Source organism: Nanorana parkeri, unplaced genomic scaffold, assembly GCF_000935625.1.
Source record: "Nanorana parkeri isolate BGI_ZX_2015 unplaced genomic scaffold, ASM93562v1 scaffold319, whole genome shotgun sequence".
NCBI classification, from domain to species: domain Eukaryota; kingdom Metazoa; phylum Chordata; class Amphibia; order Anura; family Dicroglossidae; genus Nanorana; species Nanorana parkeri.
Genome location: NW_017306587.1, coordinates 1217907 through 1239080, shown reverse-complemented (window position 1 = coordinate 1239080; position 21174 = coordinate 1217907). Strand labels below are relative to the sequence as shown.

At 40.5% G+C, this 21174-nt stretch overlaps 1 protein-coding gene across 1 annotated transcript in view; it reads left to right on the top strand.

Annotated features, from left to right (window-relative positions):
• The window catches only part of PDE11A (phosphodiesterase 11A), a 186464-nt gene that overhangs the window by 102829 nt on the left and 62461 nt on the right, over positions 1-21174 (top strand). Inside the window, exons 11-12 of the mRNA XM_018558066.1 lie at positions 9472-9581; positions 15516-15606. Coding sequence (XP_018413568.1) covers positions 9472-9581; positions 15516-15606 — 201 coding nt within the window. The remainder of the gene's footprint in view (positions 1-9471; positions 9582-15515; positions 15607-21174) is intronic.

Genomic DNA, 21174 nt, shown 5'->3' with positions numbered 1-21174 from the left:
CAGATCATGACCGCTTCCTGGTCATCAAAGCAAGAACTTGGCTGGCAGAGAGACTGCGAACTGATGAAGGTGAAACCGATGAGATGGTCCCAGCTCAAAATTTAGGGAAAACAGAGGTGGAGCACAACCCTGTTTTTTTTTAAATACAAACCAGATTTAAAATATGCTAAAATTGGAAATGTCTTTAATTTTTTCAATAGGACTATGTTACTGGCTGTACTCTATGTAACATTCCTAATTTATTTACCATCCATTCATGGTGGTTTTCTTTTGGTGTATGGGTACATATTATTCAGGAAATATTAAAATGATGGTGTTTACAATTTTTATATAAACCACTAAAATTTTTATGAAGATTAGTAGAATATTACACATATAATTTTAAAAAATGCACTGCGCTATACCCAATCCTTAGTGCTAGGTGAATAATGATATGCCCATATTATTATTATCCAAACATCTTCTCAAAATTAATGTGCCTAAATCTGTGATCATATACAATATATTATTTTAAACCAACAAAAAAAACAAATGAGTGCACGTATAAAGTGTAAATCGTGCTTTAACAAATATTAAATAAGTTAAGTCAAAATCTCATATAGTCTCCTTTCAGTGAATATCAATCCTTAGTGACATTCCTCAAAATCTCCCAGAACGTGATTCTAGAGATATATCTCCTCGTGACTTCTATGTCCACAGTTCAACATCCACAATAGTGCCCAAATATCCAGTGTATGCAAACAATATCTCTTCCCGGCAAATCAGCATCAAGCTGGCAAAACAGCATGGTTAATGAACCGCTGCCAGGCTTCCAGATTGCCCAGGAAGCTGGCACCATGCTGCTTGAAGTACCGGTATTGGTATTCGGTATCGGCGAGTACCAAAATTTAAAGGAGAACTATGGGGTCAGTGTTTTTCCCCATAGTTCTCCTTAGGGTAACGGGAGGACACAAACTAGCGTCCTCCCGTTACCCAAAGCTCAGTATACCGCGAGCTACAGCTCGCAGTATACTGAGACGCCGCAGCCGGAGCGGATCCCGACTTAGACGACGGGATCCGCCCAGCTGCGTGAGTGACAGCTGGCTCTGCCTATCTAGAGATAGATTGTGATTGTATATGATCACAAATGTATGCACATTACTTTTGAGAGTATTGGGTATTTTTTTTATTATTATCGTTAACAGTTTACCATACCATACTGATTTTTTTACAGTTTATTTTAGGGCCGTATATACGTTATTTAAATATTTAGATATATAGTATAAAGAATACAGTTAAGTAGTGACTCCCAGTATAACTCTTGTCATTCTCCAATGCACTACATGTAAGTAAAGAACACGTGAGGATAGAGGTGGGATGGGGGGTTATTACCGTATATACTCAGAAGCCGACCCGAATATAAGCCGAGGTACCTAATTTTACCACAAAGAATTGGGAAAAAATATTGACTCGAGTATAAGCCTAGGGTGGGAAATGAGGCAGCTACTGGTAAATGTACAAAATGAAGATAGATACCAATAAAATTACATGAATATTTATTTCAAAGAAAAACAATAACCTAGCTCTGTAAGTGGAAAAGGGGGTCAACATTAACAATATGGTATCAAAAATACCGTAACTTTAAAAGTACAACAACCTTAGCTCAATCAGCAACTAAGCTAACACACAAGAGCTAAAATCCTTCAAAATTGGAGTTCTCCTCCTCATGATCTGTATGTCCAAACAGAGCTTCAGCTGGTGTGAGGTGTTTTTAGCTGAGGGAAACTTGCAGATGGCAACTCCCTCTCCACATATACCATTCCCCCGACACAGAGGATAAAATATTTCCACAATCCCTGGGCAGATCCTGCTTCCATAAGGATTTTATCCTTTCCATTCAGGCCCCTTACCTTATCTCTTCTCTTCAGCCTGCACCGAGCCGCGCTTCTGCCTCCGGACCCGCCCCCTGCCCACAGCACAGTGACAAGCCAATCACTGGCAATCACTGTGCAGCCAACAAGCCTATGTATGTGCGCTGTTCATCGCACATACATAGAGCTTTCAGACCTCAGAAATTGACACGAGATACTTTGATGATGAATTTACAGTGCAGTCCATAACAATAACACCTCCTGACAGATACGACAACCTGGATGCCTTAGAACCTGACCAGCGTACCCACTTTCCTCAGTTCTCGAGACGCTGACTCGAGTATAAGCCGAGGGGGCATTTTTCAGCACAAAAAATGTGCTGAAAAACTCGGCTTATACTCGAGTATATACAGTAATCAGTGTCATCTTCAGCCCTGGTAGGTGACAACTCAGTTGAGGATTTATATTGTCACAGTGTTCTCCTGGCGCATCACTTAATTATACAAGCAACATCAGTCAGCATCTTACAGAGGTGAAATAAACACTATCCTGAATTGTCATTCTTACAAGTTGGCTAACTCCTGGAAAGGGTTGCTACTCTAAACTTTTAGAGCTTTTCTAAATTTCATGAAATAACTGAGCACATTTTCATTTGTTTAAAGCCAATTTCCAGACAACCAGGTAAATACCTATTGCAGCAGTATGACACCCATCCCTCTCTTCCACCTTCCTGTAAGCATGTTCACATACAACTCTGTGCAGTGCAATAGAGGCTGCTTGACTCAGAGTGCTGTCCACCTCGCCCAGTACTCATCCTTAATTATAAAGGTCACGTTTAGTATACCTGCCTCGAGTCTCTATGTTGATCAGTAGGACAGATAAATGACCCAAAGGGAGATTTGGGAATTGGGGTGGGATGAAGCTTTACTTTTCCAGGATTTGTGCATACCTTAAGCTAAACTATATCTCTGGCTCCAATGGTACTGTTGACGTAAAGTTGTGCTGAAAATTATCTCTTCCTATGCATTTTCACATAATATTGTGGTCAGTTTGAGTTGTCTAAGTTTGTAACATTTTGACTTTAAGGGTTTACCTAGCTTGGTGTTTATTTTAAATGAAAGATATAATATACTGTATATTAGGAAATATCTTCTTAAAAATTGAGCAATCATGAATGTAGCTAGTATAATAGACTGTGTGGTCTTGCAATGAGTGGCTGTGCCTATATCTGAGGAGTCAAAGATGCTTTACATTCTTGGTATTTTTGCATAGACAGCTTAGTGCTGAAGAGAAGGAGCCTCTCTAAGGACGTATGTAGCTGGCCAAAAAGCCAGCTAAGGAATAGCTTCATGCATATCTTCATACATAAGGAATAAAGAAACATCTGTTTGCTAGATGAATTATCATCTGCACTCTTCACGGTTTGTTGTCTCCTCTCGCTTTATAGTCATTGGGTGTCCACTGATTTACAAGACCAAGCTGGAGAATTGACACATTGAGATTGCAGAGATGTGCAGAGGGCATAAAATATCTATGCAGCCATCATAAAATATTAATTCTCATGCTTCATCCCTGGGACCACTCAATAACAAAGTCGCTGACTCAGCCTGGCAGAAACAATGATCATTTGACAGGTGTAAAAACAATTTGACATGGAGCGGTGACTAACGGGTTGAGGCGTAATTACACATGTTTGGCTCTCTTCCCACCTTTGCCTATCAAGCCAAGCCTGTAAGTTGCAAATAGGTTGTAAAACTTACAGCGTCTGTGAGGAGTTTGCATTGATTTGTCCATTGCTATGGAGCTGCACATATTAAATTAGATCTAAAGCCATTCACAAAAATTTCATATAAGCTTTAACATATTCATTTAATTTTAATATTTTGAATGCTTCAGATTTCTTTATTATAATAGCTGGTGATCACACCATGAAAGTCCTTCTTCAGGCATTTCCAGTTATAGGGGATCAACTGTCTCTCAGTTCTGCTCTTGCATTGTCAGCCTGTCCCGCGAAACTACAAGAGATCGTGCTGGTACGGGTTGAGCACATATGGCCCACCGTTGTCATCTTTATCAGGAAGCCTGTCTAGAAACGTCAAATGTTAATTGAGTCAATATAGGCAGGAAGTGACTTAAACAGGTAGGAGAAAATCAGCGGCACTGAGATGCAAAAAAATTAAATGAAAGAAACAAAATGGCAGTTGTTTATTACAGTCCTTTTGCAAAGTAAATGTTTTCAACGTAAGGTTTTCATCTAGTTTAAAGGGTAAGGAAACTTTCCGACAGCAGCATTATCCTTTTGCCCCTATCCCTCTAGGTAGGTCTAGGATAGAAATTGATCCCTCTACCAGCTCCATAGAGGTCTATTGGGCCGAACTACACTGGCACAGGCATCAGATAAATAAGATCTAGGAGGCATATTAACAATGCTGTGGGCCTCAGAATGAGATCTAGATAAATATAATGATTTGGGAAAGGGGGGGGAGGGGTGATAAAATAGGCTAAATCGAATTAGGGAGCTGGGGGGAAAAGGATAAGGAAACTTTGTGGGTACAGTTTCTTACACATTAAGGCAATCAGAGATGATATATGAAACACATACAAAATATGAAGGGTCGGTCCTATGTTAAAATCCATATTTCATTGGAGAAACTAAAAAAAACACAGTAAAGCCAGGTATTTATGGTCCTATTTTTTATTTTTTTTTTGTAACCCACGGGCTGAGTGAAAAAAAATGGAACAGATTCCCCCATCAACGCTGTTCTGACGAATCCTACACTATTTTCATTGTTTTCTGACAGCGGTGGCCGGCTGCTGCTGGAATACCTGAATGGCCAAATTTGGCCAAAGATTTCCCCCCCTGCTTTTTCGAACTACCGATCTAGGGATGCTGGGCAGAAGGGTACCAACAGTGGAACCTACTGCGTGAATTGCGTCCAGTTCATCAGGAACCAGCTGAAATTAATATCATGTATACCCTACTTAATGCTACACTGTTTGGACTAAGACAGTCCTTTCTTAAGCAATACACAAAAGCAAAATACATCACCTTAAAAAGCACATACAAGAAACATATAACATCAAAAGCATATGTAAAGCCACAGTATAGCTAGATAAAACTGGATAATAAAGGGGTTAATGTCCACAATACAAATAGATGGCATTCTTTAATATGCAGACATCCATAAGTGCTTAAGTCATCAGCCAACTTACATGTAAAATTGAGCCCCTTCTGGGATTGGGTATCCGAAAACATAGTACATAGTTACATAGTATTTGAGGTTGAATAAAGACATTAGTCCATCAAGTCCAACCTATTAGGATCTCATTCTAGGAGTACCTGTACCCCTGTATATTACCTGTAGCCCTGTATATTACGGTCCCTTAAGAAATCGTCCAAAAGTTTCTTGAACAATTCCACATTATTTGCTGAAATCACCGCCTGTGGCAGTGAGTTCCAGACCCTAACTGATCTTACTGTGAAGAACCCCCTTCGCCCCTTGTGCTGGAATTTTTTTTCCACCAATTTTAGGTGATGGCCTCTAGTTTTTGTAACGGAGTTAATTTTAAACAGTTTATCGCTAATGTTGCTACCACCATTAAACATTTTGTACATGGAAATCATATCCCCCCTTAATCTCCTCACCTCTAATGTGAACATGTTTAAATTTAGTAGCCTTGTCTCGTAGCTCTGGTCCTCCATACCCCTAATTAGTTTGGTTGCCCTCCGCTGGACTTTTTCCAACTCAAGGACATCTTTTCTTAGTACTGGTGACCAGAACTGGACCGCGTACTCCGAAATGCATGACCCAAAATGCATTCAAGTTTAGGTAACTTTTTCCTTAATCACCACCTCTGATGTTTGAATATATTCTCTCTTTTCCTTAAGTAAATTTAGAAGTATCCCTTGCATGAACATGTAAAAAGTGTTTTGCCTCTGGGTTGATAGCATCCTGTAGATGTCCAGCAATCCTTTTCTTATAGGTAACTCAGATACTGTACTTTACAGCTTGGGGAAGAAATCAAATCAACAACTAATTTAGTATTGCAGTTTATTATCCTGTGGCCTGTGCATTGCTCGACATGCAGCTAAACCCTCCTATTCTGCAATAAGCCAGACTGAATGAAATCTTGAAGCTTTATTAAAACAGGGTGAAAAAGAAGATGAAAACATATAATCAATATATGAACATGTATATAAAGAGCTCACAAATATAAAGAGAAACAAGTTTGTCCCTACTAGTGAATCTGGTGTAAGTGAAGAAAAAATGGAGAGAGAACCACTGCAAACCAGAAGGGGGCTGTACAATGTAAGGGTACGGGTGGAAGGGAAAGAATGGTAAAGGGTCCGTGGTGTAAATCGACAATGTTATTTGAATATGGGTGGTAATTCCAGACATGCGCTCAGGATGGCATTATATTCTCTACTCCTTGATTCCAAAATGGAGGTTGGGTTCTCAGATTACACTTGTTCCTTTCTTCATGTGCTGAGGTTGCTGAGAACTTACCATAGAACAGTGTGCTCTGTTGTAGCACCATCTTGTGGCTACAATGGTTTCTCTATAGCACCATCTTGTGGCTGATTTTGAGAAGGCAGGTAAGGCACTAAATCTTATGGCTGTGGCCCACAACAGTAGATGATTGATGATTTAAATTTGTTAACAATCACCACCACAAGTGGATTGAGCTTTTTTTGTAGTAATTCTGTTTACTGTTCCAGTAAAAATAGTATCTTTTGTATGTGAAGTATTTGTGGCCATTCTGTTCAAACTATTTAAAAAGGTGTAACAAAGTTCTGTGAGAGTGACATGGGAATTTCTTTTCCAGCCTAAAAAGTTGGGAGATGTCTTACCACTCAGAAAGCTTTGAGTGCATATAGGTGATTCAACCAACTAGATTGATCAGTAACCAAACGATCTATACAGGAAGGGAGTGACCCTTAAAGCCCAACTCCAGTCACTTCATAAAGCAAAAAAATAAACTCTCATTGCAATACCAACTCTATCTCTGATGCTGTATCCTGACATATTAACCAGTCACCAAGAAATTAACAAAGAATGCTAATGATTTCTTCCATCTTGCTGTTCAATATTGAACTGTGCAGCCAGTAAGCCTTTGTAAATGCCCTTATTATTAAACATAGATGGTTCACAAACTGGTCAAATATTGGGTACATATTAAGGCAGCCTGAGGCTGTTCCCTTAGCAGCATCTGTTCGGGTCAAGTGAGGGGCGGCGGGCATGGCCGCTCTGCTGCACAATGTTTGCAGTGCGTCTGGCATCCCCTTTCCGGCCAGAGGGTCCCAGGTTGCTAAGAGCTGGGAGGGGAGATGTGGGATGGTCTAGGCAACCTGGGATGCTTTGGACAGCGTCCCACCCAGCACCTGGCAATCAGTGACATCACTGGTTGTCAGGAGCTGGGCGGGATGCCGGCCAGAGTGTCCCCCCACACTCTTTCCCAGCCGCCCAGAATGCCCCCCACTCCCGCCCCTCCTCATGTGGCAAAAAGCCTGGGTACACCACTGACTGGATAGGGTTTAAAGCAACAGTTTCACTTAAATACAGACTTCCGCAGATGCATTTACTACCTTCCTTTCACTCCCCACCACTCTGTATAGCAGCCAGGAGTGAAGGGAAGTTCTATATACTCTACAAGTCACCAGAGTCATAGCTCGTACAGGTTGTAGCAATACATAGGTTTGCTATAAGCACACATATCTAAATAAGTATTAGAAGATCAGAAACAGAACACAGAAGAGCGCCTCACCATGTGCGGTATCAACGCGTTTATTTGATAAAAAGCAATATTAAACACTACTAACAATTGTAGCAGTATATTGTTCTTATATAATCATCATGTGTGGAGACTGAACAAAGCATATATACTGCTACAATTGTGAGTAGTTTTTTATCATTGTTTTTCATCAAATAAACGTGTTGATACCGCACATGGTGGGGTCTCTTTTGTGTTCTGTTTCTGATACTAGTGAGAGTTTTCCAATCTATCTGAGGAGCAGCACCGCTGAGCCATATACATACGGAAGTGAGTGACAAGCCACTGACAAGCGCCCGAGGATCATTGTAGATACTGAAGTATTAGAAGATGTTCAAATGTACGACTTTGGCACACTTGCTATATGTCAAGCCGATAATTGCATTAACAGGCAGTAAAGCATCACTGATGTCTGCCACCCACTTCTGTGATAGATGCAAGACATACTGTGCTGGAATAAACTGCGTATATACATGGCACCTAAACACTTCCTGCCCATGTGTAGTGCTGACACTGTATTAACATTTCTGTGCTTTTAAGGCTAAACTCCGGGGACACACCTGAATAAAGAGATGAAATACATGGTATCTGTATTCCTGTCCATCTCGTCCTGATATGTACATGGCTCTGTCACACATCACAGCCCTGTCTGGCAGGGGAAGAGACCTGATTTTTATCTGCTGCAGTTCAGTAACACTGACAGGTCTGGTCCCTTCCCCTGTCTTGTGCTTAGACAGTAAAAGGAGAAGCAAATGATTCAAAAGCTGTCACTCTGCTCTCTCTTCCTAGCAGCGTGCTCCTTCTACTGCAGCACAATTAATTTGCTTCTTGTGCTGCTTCTCCCCAGTCTAAGCTTTGCTGTACAGGGACTGCAAGAGAATGAAACCAAGTCAGAATTGGGTACTTAGACTGCTTGCATTTAAAAAAAAACAGTTTTAATGAAAGCAGCAAATACCATAACAATACTTACTCAGTGGTTGTGCTATGTCTCCATCTTGTTCAGCAGATGTTTCAAGTACAAAGCTAAAATCTTTACAAACCTATTTACAATTCTGCACAATATTGCAAGGAAATACTGGAATATTGTTTTAAAATACAGCGATTAAAATGTAAAATAACAAAAAAGAGGTACAATTGTTTGCAGCATTTATCTTGCTGTACAGTATGTTCTGCAGCTATACACATTATACTCATTTGCATTAGCATTCATTTCATAGAAAGAAAATATTTTGTTATATAATGTCAGTACATTTTAAAATGTCTTTGTTCATTTTCGTTCCTCTTTTTTATGTATTTAAATTTGAAGAAGTAAAAAGGGATAATTAAAGCCTTGCTTTACCTATGGCACAATGCATAAAAGTAGGTTATCACCATATCACACAATTCATTTCTCAGAAAGTGAATGACCTTCATAACTCACTTTAAGATCTTTCACTGGTGAATTATAACTCATTCTTATTACTGCTTCAGCTACACAAGCCATTCCGATGAGCTGTGTGGCTTCTCTTTTTGGCTTTTTAGTAGCAGGTTGATCATATTTAAAATCAAGAAATGACATTTTTATGCGTTATTTTCTCATGTTTTGAGTATTTAGGTACATTCTGTTGTTCAAATTATCTAGCATCTTCCTATAAGCCTCAGGAATTCTGATGGAAAGATCTCTAACTGGTATTCGAGATAGATCACCCTCAGTATCTGTTATGAGGGGACTTTTTTCTCCTGTGGGATATTTGCATTATTTGAGAATACAGCAAATAAAATAGTCTAATAGTTGTGCATGCTTTACGTTACCAGTAGATTGCTTTTGTTATTATTTAATACATTAAATAGGTATTTTTTCAAACCCTAGACTGCAGGATTCCAGGAGATTCTGACCGATACTGAGATTTTGGCTGTGATCGTAGGTTGCCTGTGTCACGACCTTGACCACAGAGGAACCAACAATGCCTTCCAAGCCAAGTAAGTTAATGCACAGTTGCAGTATATTGTATATGGAAATTCATGATCTAACCTCGGTTTCCTTCTCAGGAAATGGTATGCTCATTTTTATGTCCCATGAACATGACCAAATATTGCTATACTGACACATTATGGGAAATGATCCAAAAGCTTAGTTTAATTGTAGGATTACTGTCATTTCATGCTGTCAGATGTAATTTTCTCTTATTGCAGGCCTCTTACATTTAGGGAAGGTCTTGCATTATGATCATGTTAAAAATACTTATACATTACAGTATATACAACCCCAATTCCAAAAAAGTGGGACACTGTGTAAAAGCTTAATAAAAACAGAATACAATCATTTGCAAATCTCAAACCCATATTTTATTCACAATAGAAGATAAAAAAATATCAAATGTTTAAACTGAGAAAATTTACCATTTAAAAAAAAAATAATAATAAGGTGATTTTAAAATTGATGGCAGCAACACTTCTCACAAGTTGGGACAGGCCCATGTTTACCAGGGTGTAGTATCCCCTCTTCTTTTACCAACAGTCTGTAAACATCTGGGAACTGAGGAAACCAGTTGCTGGAGTTTTAAGAGAGGAATGTTGGCCCATTCTTGCCTGATTTAGGATTATAACTGCTCAAAAGTCTTATTTTTGTATTTGTCATTTCAAGATGTGCCAAATATTTTCAAATGGTGGAAGGTCTGTACTGCAGACAGGCCATTTGATCACCCGGACTCTTCTGCAATGAAGCCCTGCTGTTGTCATAGATGCAGTATGTGGTTTAGCATTGTCCTGCTGAAATATGCAAGTCCTTCCCTGAAGGCTGATGTCACTGGTTGCCAGGAGCTAGGCGGGATGCTAGCCAGTGTGTCCCAGGTCTGCAGAGGGCAGCGTCACTGTTGTGCACCCCCCTCCCCGCCTCATTTGGCAAAAAGTCTAGGGACACCACGGACTGTGACAAGCTGTCTCCAATGGGGATAGAGACAGAAACAAAAATATATTTTAGTAGAGTGGGGAAAGGTGAGAACTTTTTTTATATGCTATATGTGCTTTTTTGCACTAATGACCCACAAGTTTCTTATTTTTTACCCGGCCTTACAGGTGTGTCAGTGAGAAAAGGCAAATATCCTCTTTGTAGAGAGAAATGAAAACATGATAATAGGTTTAACCATTCCCTACCCCCCTACTAATTTTTTGTTCAAAATTTTTAAAAAATTGGTCCGAAGTCCAATACTGATACCAGAGCAAAATGTCATTGCAACCCAAACAGACTGTCAAATTAGACCCTACATTATTCAAAGGGAGTTTTTAGAATAGTTGCTACATCAGAATGAAGTGCAGAATTTGTAAACGCAAAATTCCTCCTCATCTGTTTGTAAATCACCACCATGCTTAAGGTGACTGTAACCGTAGTGCACACGTAACATTGCAGCTCAGTACTGTCCGTACTAGTCTGGAAGAAGGGAGGAGACCCCCAAAAGCTTGTCCTTAAAAATCAACTCTTGGTTATTTAGTTGAGTACTGTCCATGATACATTTTTATTTCCACAAACTACCAGTCTAGTCTGTCCTAAAAGAATGGAACAGATTGAAGGAACACACATAGACAGGAAAAACACAGCAAAACAATAGTAGGAAGCCTTTTAAGTAGGAAAACTCTAAGACAATGGAGCAATATCCAAGAGGAAAGGACAATGGGGAATGCAGACAATGAAGACCAGCACAATCAGAGACAGAGAAAGAGGGAAGCTAGACAGAGGCAGAGAGGAGAGATAGTAAAGAGAAGCAAACTAAAAAGATTCAGGGCCAAAACAAACTTGTTTGCTGTGTTGCAATGTAGTATTGCGCATGTTACTGCAACACAAGTTATGTGTGTTAGTGCATTGTGGGAACACAACTCCAACGCTCAAGCACTGCAGAGCACAATGCGCACTAGTGGTAATACACTATTATACGTTGTAGTGGTTACATTGGGAAAAATTCTAAATAGCCTGCCTGAAAATGCAGGAATAGTGAGGTGTGAAAAGGAAATCTCCCCAGAGATGCCAAAAACACCTGACATGGTTGGTTTTTGATAATTCCATTCTCTGCCTAAAATAAAAAATATCTGCTTGCTACTTAGTTATTGACTCAAAATAGTAAACCTAGAGGGTCACCATGATAGAACTTGCATTTTCAGGAGAGCTCAGCAACGGCAGCCTCCATGTTTCCTTAAAAATGTATTAAATTATTGAAAATGTGAAAGCCATTGAGGTTAAGGGTAGGCACTATCTCAATGGTGATGTAATAAAATGAGAACACCTTTTTACTGAGATCACTGAAAAATGATGTTGGTGCTATCACGTAGAGTCAATGAATTATGGCCACACGGAATGAATTATTTTAGATATTAGAATAAGATAATATTTATATGTTAAGTTTTATAGTTAGAACTTGGGTGAAGGTTGTATGGAAATTACTGTAGTTTGTCACAATTAATTACCAAGTATATGTATTAATAAAATGAATGAGTAGGAGCGCTTATGAAACTCGATAAATAGTTGGAATCTTCATAGTTATCGATGGGTGTAGACCTCTAATTAGAGTATTTCGGAGGAGGTTACCTTTTTGGGGTGGATTTATTACATTATATGTTTGAAATGGTTTCGGAGATTAATAGACTAAAATATTGGGAGGACTGCTTCAGATCTGGTGGACACCAAAATGTTTAAATGAAACATATATGTGTTATGGTATAATTGATTGTTTATTTTGAAAAAACAAATAAAAGACTTTGTAGTTAAATTATTGAAAATGTAAAAGGTTTTCTTAAAATGTCTCTGAAAGTCTTAGAAATTGTCGCCACAGAAATCAATCCACTTCGGAGAAAACATTTCTCACAATTTTAGATGGACCTGAAGCGTGATGATCTTGCCACTGGTGTCATCTTCCTGCCGCCCTGCCATCGTACAGCTGCCCGGCTGATCAAATATCGGGATTGTGCAGCTTTGCAGGAAACACTCCAGGGAGGCTCAGTCTATTCATTTCCTAGCGTAACCTCTTACACTCATTTCTGGGGAATGAAAACCCATCTTGTCACCATAGGCTGAGATCCAGAAGTGAAATCGCAAGGCCCATAAATCTTTTGTGACAGTCCAATCCTATTCTCCACCCCCTCACAACAATTCTCCATTTCATAATTACATTCCTTCGTTTCTTCCCTGCCATTTTCTAGCTGGTCGTGCGCTGGAGCCAGGCTCGCTCCTAACCTCTGCCGTGCTGTAGAGCCCTGCGCTGAGGATGCCAGCACTGCACAGCCACACACTAGCAGAATTAGACTCAGAGTGGAACAGAACATGATAAATGGTCTTTCCCACCATTGTGCACTTCTGCAGAACACTTTTACCAATCCCAGCACAATTAACCTTTTTAGCAGCCAGCATTGTGTATACAGGGGCAATTTTAAACATTATTACATGGTGGAGGCAGTCAATACCAGCCAGTATTTCACATCTAAGGCATTCAAGCTTAAGGAAGAACTCAGGTCTAATAGTAAAACAGAATATAGTTTTAAAGGAAACTATAGAGTATTCTTAAAAAGAATTGCCGATAAGGCTTAAAAAATTCTACATAATTGCTGTGGAACAAAATTTGAAATCTCTTATTGCAGAAAAACAGTTTACAGTTTATTTCAACTCTGTATTAAAGAAGAACTCCGGTTTTTACAAATATTAACCCTTGCAGTGGTGCTACCCCTGCACTGCAAGGGTTAACTGCTCATCTTTCTCTATGCGCGAAAATAAAGCAGACATTTGCACTTGATCCTCGTTCCTGTGGCAGTGAGGCGCTCACCTCTCTCCCTCTCTGCTCTGGCATGTCCCAGATGTCTTCACGTCTAATAGACTTGCATTAGACTTGATGATGTCACAGGTCCTAAGACCAACAGAGCCCAGGAGAAAAGAGGCTGGTGGGACTGGCCTAGCAGTTAGGCGGCACTGAGGATCAGGTATTTCTTCTTTAATTTCACCCCTAGAGAAAATGGATGATTTCATTTCATATGCATATGTGTAAATGCTTTCATTAATGGTCATTTTTATTCTGGGAGATGTGTTATGCACTGACATGTAATTTAATAAATTACAGCTCTTAAAGTCTTGAAGTGAATATGTTCGTTTCTATAGTCAGTTCATATCCCTAAACTGCAGACAGCTATGCACAGTAAACAGGTGGATGCACCACCAAAAAATGCTAGGGATCCTGAAAATGCCAAGGATGCCCCAGGGTGGACGCATTTACTTCTGGAAAGATCTAATGTGCAAATAGCAGTCTCTATAGTTGTAGTATGCCCCGTTCCTTTCCCTCCAGTGGCCTCTATTGGTCCTTTCTTGCAATGACCAATATTGAGGCAGGCAGAGTGGGGAGGTAGCTGAATATTATGACTTGGGTTTAGGACCCTGGGGATGCATTGTGCCTGATCTGTCCTGCTACCTGTAGTTATGTTAGTTAAAGTGAACACCAGTTTACTGTACAGTAATAGCAAGCATCTGAAGTGTTTACATTTTGAGCTGTGGAGTCCAGGATATCCTGAATACAGTTGTACATACAGCCTGTGCCCTGTGCTGAGGGACTCACATGGCATAATGGAGCCAAATTATACAGGGTTATTCTCTAAAGGATGAAGAATTTGGACAAGGCAAGAGAAGTGAACAATCTAGGACAACATAGCTGAACTGGAAAGTGAGCTATTTTGTCCTAGATTGTTCACTTCTGCCTTCTCCAAACTCTTCACCCTTTTGTGAATAACCCTGTTAGAAAGCCAACAGTTTATACAGGGACCTTTTGTGTTTGTTTCACAATGTAATAATAGTCATAAATTGGACAAATGTCCCACTGTGACTACTGTATTATGACAGCTGGTGCCCACTGCTGTCAGAATACATAAACAGTATCTGCAGCTGATTGGCCAGCCTATGTCTTCCTTCCTACAGTGATGACAGGCCCTCATTGCTATTCTGTTGCTGCCATTGCCATGCTCTGTTCTTCCAGACCAGTATCCACTCTCTTTGGCCACTGGGTGGCTGCTGATGTACCTCCAGCCCATACACACTGGAGTTGCATTATCCCAACACTCGGCTAAACATTAACAGATGCTGGGGAAGGGGATGTATACTGCACTTCACACGCGCAACATTTAATGTACAAAAAAAAAAGGGGAAGGTCATTTTTTCAGCAGAGACAATCCTTTCTACCAAAAATGCTACCCCAAAGCAATTTTATTTTCAAATTTTCTACTTTAAGAAAATGTATATAGTCTCTTGTTAAGATAATAAGGAATGAAGCAAATCCAAATGTGACAAATTAACAGCAGTAGGGCATCCTAAAAGCCTAAAAATGATAATGATATTCCCATATTTGTGACAAACGTTTTGTGGTTTGTGTCATGGTTAGCTCTAAAAATAAAATTAGAAAAAAAGTACTAGAGTTATAATGATTTTATTTCTGTAGTTTTGAGTATCAGAGGGGCCAGGAAAGGCTCTGATATTTGATAGTTGAATGGCAGGCGGGGCACGGTTTGGGTGGTAGTATTGACTTGGCTAGAATTCTAGGACCTGTGTACAGCCTCGGTCTAGGATACAGGGGTTCCACAAGGACAAAGAATTTGATTTTAGGAGAGAAACAGCTACTGCCATGAACTTTAAGGTGCCTATTAGCTTTGGTACATTTTAGTTCAAACCAGGTTCTCTTTAGGTAAACATTTTGATATAATATAACAGCCCTGTGTGAAATTTGGTTTGAATTCCACAAGTATGTTTGACTCTGCAGGACACTAAGCACTGAGTCGGTGTGGCAGTGATATTGCTCATGTGGGTTTATGAACACAACAGGGTAATGACATGCCAAATGTTACATTGACAGGTCCCACCATACTGACATGCTGCCTTTCCTTCTTTTTTTTGTCCAGGAGTGGCTCAGCGTTGTCTCAACTCTACGGAACATCTGCCACTTTGGAGCACCATCATTTTAACCATGCTGTCATGATTCTTCAGAGTGAGGTACACAGATAATTGGGAAGCTGGGAGATGTTATGAACTATGTTCTGATTGTCTCAGATCCAAGCCTTACAAACAACTTAGGCACCTTAGATGACATCCTGATATCACCAGTAATGATACATACCTGTGGGTTCGATGAAATGTTCTAGTCTGTGATTTTCTATCCAGATACATTTACAATATACGTAACTATCTATAATTGTCTACAGAATCATTTCTGAATGGATAAATAGAAATGACCAGCATGCTCAATGTGCTAATTTTTAGTGCATCTAGGACATCCAAATTCCGATGAATCTTTAGGGCAGGTTCACGCCAGATGCGTTGGAGCTGCGCTGGCTTCCTTTTGCAGCGCAGCTCCAAAGCACACAGACAAGGCAATTAGCCGTGCTTTAAACTGTCTCAGTTCACACCACAGTGTTGCGGAGGTGTGCATTGGGGAAAAGTACTACATGCGGTGCATTTTGTTTCAGTGCAGAACTGCAACGCACTGTGATTGATATAACTTGATGAAATAACATTAAACAAAATAAAGACACTTCAATACAGTTCTAACAACAACAAAAAGTATTTGGGAGTTGGGGCATCAGCACTGTTATCTGTCAGTGCACACCAGCAGCCATGGGTTCAGCACAGCTTGCTGCTGTGAAGGGGCCCTTATTGATATTACAGCTTTATGGGTTTCTGGGACTACTTTATCTACTGTTCTCTTGTAGATTTTTGGAACGTTCTCAGTGTCTATGTGCTCATGCAATCATCTCTAGTTACCAATCATTAAGACAATGTGCTTATAATCTCGTAGATTGAACTCTGAGGGCTTTGGGTAGACAAGAAGTGAGGAATATGCCATGATTGTAACTCTAAAGTATTTACTTCCACATTTTATAGTTGAACAATATGTATTAAAATTAATTTAATTGAGATTTTATGCCTCTGATCTACACATAGTATATTATATTGAAGCTGACGTTTCAAGTTTGGCTTTTGCATACAGCTTCACAAAGGCCAAGAAGCTATTAAAATAAGTAAAGGATAAAATACCTAACTGTCTCTCATTTGGAACCTAATCCCCATGGCCCTCTTTCCTCCTCAGTTGCCCTTCTTTTTGGTCTGATGTACAGATATCTATGAAAAGTTACTATTTAGCTACCAAAATGGTATTCTGCATTACAACTTTTACCTTATCTTGTTTGCTATTTCGAAAAGCCAATTTAAAGATAGAGTAATGGTGAAAAAAACCATTGTGGATTTAACCATTCATTTATGGGATATAAATTCTTAATGGTCCGTATAACTGGGGACATGGCTGGGGTTTGTCCACTGCCTACATAAATTGTACTGGAAGGTGTCCCTTTTCTCATCTCAGAAAGTTGGGCAGTGTGGGATAAGATAATAGAGACACCGCAAGATGGGTTGGGTTATAATAGAAAAATCCAAAATGATGGTCAAAATTAGGAGCATGTTTTTAATGACCTTTAATCTTTTATAATCTAATAATCTTTGAATTAGGGGTTATATGATGGTGTATTGTGCAAGGAAGATTGCTGGTGCATTGATTTGACTCATCCACAAGATGGCACTAAGCTACCTTATCTTCCGCTTTCTAAAATGTTTCAACATGGACAGCATTTGTACTTCTGCTGTTCTTGTTTGAATAGCTCCCACAATAATTACAAAAGCCTTTTAAATGCTGTTTACAAACAGAACTATAGTATAGTTTTCAGGTACAATTTATTATTAAAATGCCCTTCATTAAAAGGATTTTGCTTTTGGTTATCAATTGGCTATCAAATGAACCTTCATAAGAAAGGAGGTTAATGATAGCTTAAGGTGATTATTAATAATTCAGTCTCACTGGACTGAGTCGCTAGTAACCTTTACTATACATCTCAGAAATGGGTCACAACATGGATTCAATGTGACTCTGTATAGCTTTATGGTAGGTTGGCGGTAGTGCTGATGGGCATATTACTATTAGGAAAAGAGTTATTTGGTGCTGTAGTTCCTACTGACACAAGAATGAGGGTTTAATCCACCAGTCACCTTGCTCTTATTTCATATTATATGGGTAGCATAGTGCTCTGATTTTCCTGACCATACTGATAAGCTAACTTCAATCCCCATTAACTCTAGTGTATGTATGTGTGTGAGTGCGTGTTTGTTTTAGGGAAATTACATGTAAATGGACAGATGGAAATAGCACTGTATAGTATGTAAAGCACAGCAGATTTGACTTGCTCTGTACAATAAATTGCATAAATAGCATACTGTAAAAGCTACAAATCTGTGGTTCACACCTAGGTGTTTTTAAGCACCCAACGCAAGAAACCCCATTAATTTTTAATGGTCCCTGTTCACACCTGAGCATCAAAACGCCAAACGCAGGAGAAAGTACATAAGCTTCTTTTGGCAGTTTCAAACTCATTTTTCCCCCCTAGACTTCAATGGAAACGCCAAGAAACACGCGGCAGAAGCATTTTGCATATTTGCCTGCACATTTTGTGTTCGTCTATTGACCATGTTTCTTGACCTGCCAGTCAAAACGCACATTTTTTAAGTGCATGCTTTTTCACGCATACACGTGCAAAAGACCGCACTCTGAAACCGCGCGTACAGACGCGCAAAAACAATGCTGCCTTGGTGTGAATGGGCCCTATCTTAGCACTTATAGTTCCTAGCCATCAACTGGGTCTAAATTGTAAGCAAAGACTGTTGGTGATGTTCCATCAGATCAAGCTGTTCCGGCACTGGCATGTTGGCACTGTATGCTTTCGGTGTGGGACCAACAGAAGATCAGGTGAATAAGCAGTAGAATACAGATTACTGTTAAAGTTTAGTTTAGGGGTTAGTATGAAGCCTCCCTCTTAGTTTAAAGGCTGACCCTTACTGCAAAGGTTAGTTAACCTTGCTCATTTAGGTCTAGCGCACCTATGTAAAGTACTTTTACTTACCTGATCCCCACTCCCACACACTCCAAGACTGGCGCCCACAGCCTTTTTCCCCCTACACTCCGGTGGTCAGAGGCCCACTGATGTCATCACGTACAATGTAGGGCCCATAGTCCTCCATTAAGTGAGGATGGTTAGGGACAGTCCACAAGAGGGGAGAGAGGCGAGTGCCAACTGCTGGGGAGGGGGGGAGTGGGCATCAGGTAAGTGAAAGTCCTTTACATAGGTACTCTAGACCTAAATGAGAAGTTAACCCTTGCATATTGGCCCCACTGCAAGGGGAGATTTTTTTCAGAGATTGGCTTTATGTTTTAGGATAACTATAGGGGTCAGATTAGGTGTTGAGGTTAAGGGGACTTAGGTGTTAAAATACAACTAAAGGCAACACTTTTTTTTTTAGATTTGGATAGCGTGGAAACAGGTTAGAACAACTGTCAACAACCCTGCTGCAGAACCAGATATTGGCTTGCACGGTGATACCACCTCTGGCACTCCTGCCACTCGTTGTCTATAAGGACTCTGTCCCCAATACCAGAGTCCCTAGGACACGAGGTGCAAGGGAAGCCTCCTCTCACATCCAGTCTCCATACAGATACGTGATAGTACAATCCAGCCATGACGGAGACTGAGGGGAGTGTTTCCACCCTAGAGTCCCTGTGCCAACAGGTGGCCTCTGTGACTCGGGCCCTGAATGAGATACAGAACAGCTATTTCAGCTGGAGGGGCGAGTGACGGCTATGGCCAATGCCTCTAACCTGGACCCCGTACCCCCAGCAGAAGTCCAAACAGAACCGACTCCTGCACTGCCAGTGCTTGAACCCCGTGTTCGTACGCCCGAACGCTTTGCAGGAGATCACCACAAGTTCCGGGCCTTCAGGAACGCCTGCCGCCTCTTTTTGCCCTGCAACCAATCATCAAAGGTACTGGTAACAAGGAACAGGAGACGTCAATGGCGGTTGAAGAGACAATCCAGCAATGAGTTGGTGTGGAGTCTGAGTTTAAATAGTGAAGAAAATATCTGGAGAGTGTCACTTCCTGTGCGCCATTTTGTGCGTTTTTCCGCGCCCAATCCATGGCGCCCGGACTTGGCGCATGCGCGGAAGCAGCAGGTCTCTGACAGGGATATTGGGAATGGGCCCTCATGAGAGGGCCCAACAAATTGCATCCTTGGCATCCCGCCCAGCTGGGCGGGACATTGGCCAGAGCACCCCTGGTTGCTAAGAGCTGGGTAGGGAGATGTGTATGGGAGAAGGGTTGGGGAGCAGAGGCGGCTCTTTAATTCCACAGAGCCCTGGTGAGACCCTACAGAGCCCTGGTTTAACCAGGGCTCTGTAGGGTCTCACCAGGGCTCTGTGGGGTCTCACCATCCTGGTTAAACCCGACAGCCCGGTGAGACCCCACAGGCCTGAGTGGGGCCTCATGTTTAGGTTTCGCCTAAGGCCTCGCAAACTCTAGAGCCGCCTCTGGTGGGGAGCAAGTTAATCAGTTAATTATTTACCTTAATATCCATGAAGGGTATACATCCACGCTGTGTGCACCTACTGCCTTTGCAAACCCAGATATAATGTTATAAAGTAGCAGTGTCATAATCACTGTGCTGCACATAGCCTGAGAGCAGAGCTGTGGGAGGGACCAAGCAGGGCCACACACTACAGTCTTCCTGCAAAAAAACTACACAGGAGAGGGCAGAAACAAGACCAGGCACAAGGCGAGAGATCAGCAGTGACCGGTCTTTATTACAGGAAGCTCCTGCACAGAGCAAAGGTTTCACACTGGATTGCTGAACAGATCTGGAAGAAATACACAAAGGACACCAAGGTTCACATGCCTCTTGCATGTTGATAATATTTGCTTGGTTGGTTGCTATAGGCCAATGTTGCCTTCCCCTACTCAATTTTTAAATGAATGAGGCCAATTATCTATTATAATATATGAAGCTGCTACTGAAGCGAGTTAAGTAGGCCAAGAAAAAAATCAGCTACTGAAGCTAAAGGATAGGGCAGTTGGATTTCTAAGTAAGGAAAAAGATGCATTGCATAGACATTTGGCTTAAATAGAACATTATTCACATCTGAATTGGTTCCCATGCACAATCATTCTCCTTTTGTCATTCCTTGAACCTGCAGTTGCAATCTTTGAACACTAGGTGACACTGTTGATTGTAACAAAGCCTTAATAGCCATGGAACTGTAACACATTCCTGGATTAACCAGTGCGCTGCATGATGATGGATGGTTTGGTCTTCAAAAAATATACTTACGAATAAACCTATGTAATATATTTACTCTCCAGCTTATTTACCCGTGAAATAAGGTCATAGTTTCATTGCATTAAAGTGCAAATTGTAATAGATAAGTATATATTTAATATATCATTGTCATTCTGTAAACAGGGCAACAAACTGGCTGCAGAGTATATCTGGGGCTCTTTAAGTGGACTTCTAATAGAGAAATTGCAGTATTAGTTTACTTATACATTTATGTTAATACAATATCAAGTCTGTAGTCAGCAGCAACTTATTATTTAAAGAAAACCCAGAATTTTACCAGAAATGAATAAGTTGCCATTTAAAGGATAACTGCATTGTTGCTAGAAATCCCATAATGACACTTGTCCCTTC